Genomic DNA, 8,139 nt, shown 5'->3' with positions numbered 1-8,139 from the left:
GCCTTTTAGTGACGTCTCTCTCCTGGACTAGCTGCTAGCGTAGCTGCATCTACGTAAAGAGTCGGCCATCAAAGTGCCTTTTCCCCATCATTTCCCATGCCGGTCCGGTCATGGACCACGGAAATCAGTCAAGTCTCGTGACGATGCAGCTAGCTAGAGTGGAGCAGGAACTAATAAAAGGCCGGGAAGGAGCAAGATGCATATGAGAAAAGAGAAAATTGCACCGCGTTCGCTTTGGGTTGAGTGATATTTTGGCATCCTGCACCCAAAGGATTCCATCGCCAAGTGTCCCTTCTACGAACTCACTAGTTAACAATGTGCTTGCATGATCAACCTTGTAGTTCAATTTAGTACAGTACTGCTCACTCCTTTTTAAATATAAGTCTTTAAAAAAAAATACAGACTATATACAGATGGTAGACATATTTTAGAATGTAGATTCACTCATTTTGCTTCTTATGTATTGAAAAAAAGACTTATTACAATTCATCAGTAGTACTGTATTAAAGTATATTTTAGAGTACATACGAAGTTTATATTTTGCTTCATATTTTAGAGTATAGACATATTTTGCTTCGTATGTACTCCCTCCGTCCGGAAATACTTGTCATCAAAATGAATAGAAGGGGATGTACTTAGACGTATATTAGTTCTAAATACATTTTTTTATCCATTTTGATGACAAGTATTTGCGGGCGTAGGGAGTACTACTTTGATATACTCCATCCGTTCCTAAATGTAAGTTCTTTTTAGAGATTCCACTACAAACTACATACGGATGTATATAGACATATTTTAGAGTGTAGATTCATTTATTTTGCTCCGTATGTAGTCCATAGTGGTATCTCTAAAAAAACTTATATTTAGGAACGGAGGGAGTATATTTTTAGAGTAATTTATATTGGAATCTCTTATATTTAGAAAAGGAACAAGAGGCAGTATATGAGTAGTAGTTGCTGCAGCTTGTCATCAGCTTCGGATTCTGCAGGTTGAAGCACACTTGCATGGCGAATTACTACAATCCATTCATAATTAACTAAGCGCAGGCGTCGATGCATGTCCTGTTGTCTTCTCGGTCATCTTCTTGATCCACCAACTCCAGCTCGTCGTCGTCGGCGGCGGGGTTGGCGAACCGGAGCCTGAGCCGGCCGCCCTCGCGGGACGCCTGCAGCAGCTCCTTCCCGGGGATCACCACCTGCGTCAGCACGAACCGCCCATCCGCGCGGAACGTCCGGAAGCACACGCACGGCTTCCCGCCGCGCCCGATCGATCGTATCGGCGGCGGGAACGACGGCGGGGACTCCCTCAGCCCTGGTTCCGCCGCAGCAGCTGCGTCCCTCAGCGTTGCTTCCTCCCTCTCCCTCCCTCGGAGGGCGGCGGCCGCGTCGGCGCCGTCATCCCTGACCATGTCGTCCGAGTCCACCGTGCTCTCGGACCCGAGCCCCTCTGTGCACAGCAGCAGCGAAGCCGAGCTCTTCTTCAGGCAGAAGCTCGCGCTCCTCCTGACGCCGCCGGGGGCGGCCGCGGCGCCAGCGGGCTTCGGCCTGAGGAGCGCGTCCAGCGACGAGTCGTCCTTGCTCTTCTCGGCCTGACTAGCGATGTCGAGCCACGACGCCGCCGTAGCGCGTGCATCAGGGAGTGGCACCCGTGGCAGGACGTGTCGGGCGGCGGCGCCGTCGGGCTTCTCGTGGAAGTGGAGCTCACCGAAGATCTCCGTGAAGGACGACGGGTCCACGGCCGGCAGCAGCTTCTTGTGGTGGGTGTGGTTGTTGCAAGCCGACAGCACCTCCAGCAGCGTGGGGTTCTCCGGCAACGGCTTCTCGAACAGCCGCCGCAGCGCGCCGTCCCCCATCCAACAAGCAGCGCCCCTCAGTCAGTCAGACGTAATAAAAAGGCTGCAGTATTTTTTGTGACCGTCGAATTTTGCTCAAGTAATCTCCGAGGAAGAGAGGTATATATAGCGAGAGAAAAGGAGAGGCCAGGAAAGGCGGATGCTTTTATGTGGCTGTCGAATCGGGATTCGGAAATTTGTTTCTTGTTTTTTAGGCTTTTCATTTCACAAGTGGAGCCGGTATATACTCCTACTGCAACTTGGGAGGAACTGGAAACGTGCATCTTGCACAGTTGTCTCTGTTCTTCAGCACTGGCCTGCACAACATGTCAGGGAGATGGAAATATGCAGGTAGAGCTGATGCAGCATTGCATTTGCATTTGCAGCTCGCACAAATTTGATGGTGATCTTTGCCCTGGCATCACCGAATTTCTGATAAGGTTGGGATTTCTGTTGGTGAATGAATTCCAGCTCCAACTGGCGCGGGAACGGGTCGAATTCGCACATTCCGCGATGGTTAAAACTTAAAACCCTGGGAGAAAATGGGACGATTTTCTCCGACCGGTGATGCCGATGCACTTGTCACTGAGGATCGCACTGGTGTCAAGTGCACCAGCAGACAGGAATCTGTTCCATTCCTAGCTGAACAGGCAGAAAGCTAGGTACAGTAGAAGATAATGCATTGCAATTTCTCTCGCGGCGAGTTTTTGTTTCAGCAATTTCATTTTCTCCGTGAAAACTGGAAAAGAGTTGATGGTGGATTCGGCGAACGACAAGGAACGAAGGAGAAAAGGTTAGAATAACTTCTTCTTTTTGTGAAAATCTCGGGACAGATTCAGCAAACGAAAAGAATGAAGGGCGGAAGGCAGAATAAAGCTATCTGATGCGATGTGGGGACACCGTGCATACAGCATACCATGGTTGAGACCTTACTTGAGAAAGGTCAGGATGAGAATAACACATGTTCAGGACGTCCAGAAACTTCCCACTCCAGGCAGTGAAGAAATGCATGTACAACAAAGGAAGAAAAGGCCACAAATTTACTCATAAGCAAGATACATATAAGTTAGTGAAGGCAGGGGGGGGATGAGCCTCAAAACAACATGATGATGATCCAAACACGAAATGATAAGCGCGTCGAAAATTCAAAATGTGCAAGGAAACAACACTGGGTCAGTCATCTATTACACAACAACAAAGGCAGTGCCACCGGGGTTTCTACCTCCACGCTTCGATCCGTTCGACCTTGGAGTTTATCCGGCTCACGATGCTCGCGCCCCTCGATTTTTCAGCTGGAGGAGCGGCGGGCGTTCCGCACTGCCGCTTGCCCTTTCTAGTCCTCCTGCTATTCAGGCCTCGGCTCCCTCTGCTCGGAAGTAAGTTGGCAGCTGTAGCACAGGAAGCATCAGCAATGGCAGACGAAGCGACAAGAGCAGGCTGCGAGCAACTAGCGGACCCTTCCACGCTCGACCGGACATCACTTGTATGGACAACGGAAGCTATGGAATCGCCTTCCACAGGAGGCTTGTCTTCAGCACTGTGTGTAGGACTGTACACAATAGGCTCCTCGCTGACAAAAGAGGGGCGCCCAGATGTTTCTTCAGGTTGAGGATTAACGGGGAGACTGGGGTTCTGATGGCCATTTTCATCAGATGGGTCCTTCTGTGGCAAAGAGGCATCTTCCAGATTGGACTCTTCTCTATCCTCGAGGGTCTTCTGTATTAGCATCTTGAGGAAATTCATCACTTGCACCGCGTACATCAGTGCAGTCAAAGGGTCTGCCATCTGCGTTACATGTGCGCAAGAGTTAGCATCCACCTAACTGATTGTTGCTAGTTTGCTGTTAGGACAACGCGTTACCTGGGTCATATTTGGTGCGAACACCATAGCAACATTGCGATCGCTCATCTTGTTTATCTGTTCTTCTTGGACAACATCAGCCATCAAATTAACAGCCCAGTCAAGTAAGGCTGCTTCAGTTGGTGGAAGGCATTTGGCAACCCGAGCACAGTCCTCTTCAGATTGGCATTGCATCACCTGTTCAGGTGGGATAGAATCCAGCACCCCACTCGGCAGTTCCCTAAACCAGGCCTGAACAATTGAAAATATATGCAATGAGTATAACATTTGTCATCAAGAGTATTGTTTGCAAAACGAAGTTGACTAACTCAAGGACATAAAATTGTGGCATCAAACCAGTTAATAACACCACATAACTGCACTGAAAAGCAGCAATAGATTCTGCAACAGAAATTTGTTGGACAGAAGAGTCGTAACTTTGGTTTCCCTTTGAAAAAGAAGACTGGTTTCCACTAGAAAGAAACTCTGGACTGACAAGTGTTGAGATAGAATCCGTCTATTGAAGATAAGCGTAATCAATAATAAATATGTGAGTGTTGCTGTCAACGGAATGGCATAAAGCTACATGACAGAAGAAAGCTTACTTTGATTAGACCCGCCAAACAGTGAACATCAATGCCATCCGGCACAGTTCCACTATTTAAGTGATCTCTCACAAACTCTTCCTGGCTATTCTCCGCATTTATACGAAAAATACCTTCTGCCTGCAAAGTAAAAAACAAAACAACATGAATGCAGTCAGCACTCAGGAAAAGCTACAGGATGCTTAAAAAATAAGCAAGTTACAGTTAATTAAAATGCTAAAGCGTCATACCTGAAGACCTCCTTGTTCATACAGACGTCTTTGCATCATCAAGAGAATCGTTGGAACACTGTTTCCTCTGGAATCATATGAACACTGCATCGATTGTGTTGAAACGCCGAAGACACTAGCACTGCATTTGAAGTTTGAATCAGCTGAAGAACACCAAACGCAAAAGGAAACATGAACTGGAACTAATCATAAACAATGCTCTAAAATACACCTTACAAGTAGAAGTAAAGATCACACAGTCACTTGGCATATTTCGGTTTTTTTGTTTTGAAGACAAGTCAAGGCATCTTTTGAAGGACCATATCTCAGCAATTAAGATGGTCTGTAAGAAAATTGATGAATTCTCCCAAGTTATGCGGGAACTCTACATTCGTTGCATGCTTAAAAAATTGGCATCACCATAAAGATGTGGGCATATTTCACATTATTATTAAGTGCCGGTTTCCTAACTCAAGTGTGTAAGCAATCCAGGAAATAGTTTTCAATTTTCTTTCAAGATCTTTGCACATCCAGAAGTTTCTGATTATTGAATGAGCACAACTCATATGCTCCAGTTTTGTTGATTGCAAATTTGCAATCCAGTTTGAACATGGGTTCTAGGTGTTTGTGCCACTTTATCTTCTTTTCGAGGCAAAATGATTCCATCCTTGTACAGAGAACCAGTTAGCTTATTCTTTTTAGATTGCCTAGAAATAATAACCACATCCTGGAATTCCCAAGACAAAACAATATACAATATAATACCTACGCGTGCTTTATTCTTTCTGCTCTTTTTCTAGTATAACCTCAAGAGGACCACAAAGCAAAAAAAAAAGTTATTCAAGCCACTAAAGTCTGCAAAACACAACAAACAGATGCAGACAAATGATAATGAGCAAGGTGACGGAATCATCTAATCAAGACAAAATATGTCCATTCTCCATTGTAAATCACGAAATTCCCAACAGTTCTTCTTTGATCTTCCAACATGACTTAGCGTTTAATAATCTATTTCTTGATATTCCCAGGTCAATCAACTGAATTCCTACAAGTATACAGTGTTCCTTAAAAGGGGTCATTAGCGTGCCAGGTAATGCATGTGCAACTGTGCGTTCAAAAGGAGAATGGCTAAAAAAAATAAAGAGCGGTGATGCAGCAATACAGGCACCATCGAGTAGGTCTTGCACCGGATGAGAAATACCTTATTAGTTTAATATTTGTATAGCAACCATAAGCACTCCTACCAAACAAAGCAAGAGGTGATACAGTTGAGCTGATCCAAGAAGTTATGACTTAATAATGGCATGAGTGTGCCAACTAAGTACTAGTACCTTCTGATTTTCGGAACCCGGTTAAAATTCATAACCGTACACTTTATAACACATGGATGTTGGGCAAAAAATATTTATTTGGTGGGTTTGCTTACAAGTCAAAACATGATTCGAGTTGATGAGAACACTAAAGTGAACAGAACGGCTGCTGTAACTAGTAGAGGGTTTGTAATTTTCAAATTTAACACTGTCTGTTAATTTCTCTACTTACAACGCAAGTGTTCTGTTCCATTTCCAGCCTCATTAAAGTTATGGGTATTAATTTCTTCTTTCTTGATTTTATGAGTAACCCGTTACAGAAAAGCAATGTAACTCTGCCCATAACAGGCATGGAGAGCCATGATTGGCCAATTATTAATGAAACATGGGGAAAACTCAGCACAAACTATTTCTGGACAGAGTGGTGGTCCAAAGCGTGCCCATCATCATAATTCATAAACAGTTTATCTACCATAGATCAACTCCAGCTCAGGCAGCCAAGTACCAGCAAAGAGGGGAAGAAGTCTACGGAGGCACCTAATCCGGTTGTGTGCGTTGGCCTCATATTAATATACACATAACTGAAATGAAATATAAATTCCACCTGAATTTACCTGTCCACCCAGCTTCAGACCAAAGCAAACAGGTTGCAATGCCAGCCAAAATACCATCTGCTTGTCCCGATTAAAACCACGACCAAAACAGGCAAACAGTACTAGCATCTAAATGTTGACATGTTGAAAAGTGAAAACTACTTAGTTCAGAAATAACAGTGCGAACTGGATGATACTGAATATGCAGAAACATTTTGAGTTTCGGAAACACAAGCATGTTTTGGGAGCTGGTGTACCAGCTGATGAAGGAACATGAGAAGAGACAGAGAAGAGAGCGCGACGGACCTGGCACTGGGAGCGCGGCGGGGCACCTCGGGCTCGAACTCGACGGGGAGCCCGAGGAATCCATGGAACCGGTCGAACGTGACGTGCGCCACGTGCTGCACATCCGTGGGCAACCCTATCTCCATCCCGCCCTGGCCTTGGCCGCCGTCCTCCGCTCTGCACCGGAGCAGCGACTTCCGCAGCAGCTCGAGAAGCAGCGCCAAGAAGGACCAGCGCTCCTCCTCCTCCTCTTCCTCCTCCGATCCTCCGGCCTGTCGCTCCGCGGATCCTGCAGGGCTCTGGGCGCTGCCGGTGGTGCCTCTCTGGAGCACGTCGCTATCGGCTAAATAGCGCAGGGAGGTGGAGGAGGAGGAGGAGGAGGAGGAGCCGCGGCTTGCGGGCGAAGCGAGGTTGGTCGGGCCCCGGAACAGCGCCACCTCCGTCATTGCTTCCGCCCCTTTTCCGCCCGAGCTCCCCTTCTTCTTCTCGGGGAATTATTACGGTGCAGCCAGTAATCTGGTGCGGCGTAGGGCCGATTTGGCCAGGAGGTTTGGGATTTCCTTCCTTGTTCCTGGGTGGTGGTGGTGGTGGTGGTGGTGGTGGGGTGGGCCAAATGCCTGGGATGATTGGATCCTGGTAGTGGAGTTCTTGGTGGCGGGACGCTAATTCAGGATTGATTTCTGCTCTGGTGGCTCTCCATTGGAGATTGCTGGGACGGGGAGGGGACGGGATTTGGGTGCTGCATGCGGCCGCGTGGTCCAAATCCACAGCGGGGCGGGGCGGAATGGAACGGGTATTCTAATCTGGGTTGCGCTGGGGACAAAAAAATAAGAAAAGGAATCCAAGTGGATCTGTGATTAGGGAGGGTTTCTTTGATGTGGTGGTGCGTTGGGTGGGTAATGGTGGATAGGATTTGTGTGGAGGTGGAGCTGGAGTTGGAGTTGGAGTTGGATTGAAGGGAGGGTCAGGCCAGGGTCGACGACGACGAAGATGATGATGATGATGTGAATGTGATCATCATCATCCTTGGTCTCCTCCTCCTGCCTTTCACGCGTGCGGTGCGGTTCTTCTCTTCTTTCTACTACAGTATTTATTTAGTACTATTATTATTTAAGTGTGCCATCCAAGAGAGACGACAGCTAAATTAAGCCGAGAGTAATGATGTGATGTGATGAGCAAATTAACTAACTACCTCGTGTACTTGATTCATTCGACTGACTGTACTGTTTGGTTGGTACCGTGCTCCCTTTTCGAACATGACTATCGCTTTTAGTTGGCAGCACTTTTACGACTATACTTCGTAGATTTCCGTGCGGGTGGTGCCTTTTGGCAGGTTTGGTATTCACACGTTGAATTCAAGGAACGACCGTGTGTAAGTCGAATGAATTTTTTTAATACACTTTTTCTAGCCGTTAGATCTCCATCCAACAGTCATGATCATAATGTCACTGTTCATCTTCTTCATCC

At 46.7% G+C, this 8,139-nt stretch overlaps 2 protein-coding genes across 2 annotated transcripts; both read right to left on the bottom strand.

The window, feature by feature from the left end:
- Nucleotides 1-707: 707 nt before the first annotated feature.
- On the bottom strand, nt 708-1,913 carry LOC123094640 (protein FAF-like, chloroplastic). Its single transcript, XM_044516602.1, has one exon. It carries the CDS (start codon nt 1,850-1,852, stop codon nt 1,037-1,039), a length of 816 nt encoding a protein of 271 aa, XP_044372537.1. The 5' UTR covers nt 1,853-1,913; the 3' UTR covers nt 708-1,036.
- A 940-nt stretch (nt 1,914-2,853) lies between these two features.
- LOC123091496 (rho GTPase-activating protein 4) lies at nt 2,854-7,687 on the bottom strand. The gene is made up of 5 exons (XM_044513030.1): nt 6,694-7,687; nt 4,506-4,626; nt 4,276-4,395; nt 3,692-3,922; nt 2,854-3,616 (listed from the first exon to the last, which is right to left on the bottom strand). Exons 1-5 carry the CDS (start codon nt 7,116-7,118, stop codon nt 3,050-3,052), a joined length of 1,464 nt encoding a protein of 487 aa, XP_044368965.1. The 5' UTR covers nt 7,119-7,687; the 3' UTR covers nt 2,854-3,049.
- Nucleotides 7,688-8,139: the final 452 nt, after the last annotated feature.

This window comes from Triticum aestivum, chromosome 4B, assembly GCF_018294505.1.
Source record: "Triticum aestivum cultivar Chinese Spring chromosome 4B, IWGSC CS RefSeq v2.1, whole genome shotgun sequence".
In the NCBI taxonomy this organism is placed as follows: domain Eukaryota; kingdom Viridiplantae; phylum Streptophyta; class Magnoliopsida; order Poales; family Poaceae; genus Triticum; species Triticum aestivum.
The sequence above is the reverse complement of the archived record's forward strand: the minus strand, read 5'-3'. Positions and strand labels throughout refer to the sequence as shown.

Excerpts from the sequence above, each read along its gene's own strand:
- LOC123094640 (XM_044516602.1), bottom strand. The coding sequence starts at position 1,852 with ATGGGGGACGGCGCGCTGCGGCGGCTGTTCGAGAAGCCGTTGCCGGAG.
- LOC123091496 (XM_044513030.1), bottom strand. The coding sequence starts at position 7,118 with ATGACGGAGGTGGCGCTGTTCCGGGGCCCGACCAACCTCGCTTCGCCC. Across the intron at positions 4,627-6,693 it reads CGCCGCGCTCCCAGTGCCAG|TGCTAGTGTCTTCGGCGTTT; the intron begins GTCCGTCGCGCT and ends CTTCAAATGCAG. Across the intron at positions 4,396-4,505 it reads ATGAACAAGGAGGTCTTCAG|GCAGAAGGTATTTTTCGTAT; the intron begins GTATGACGCTTT and ends TTTACTTTGCAG.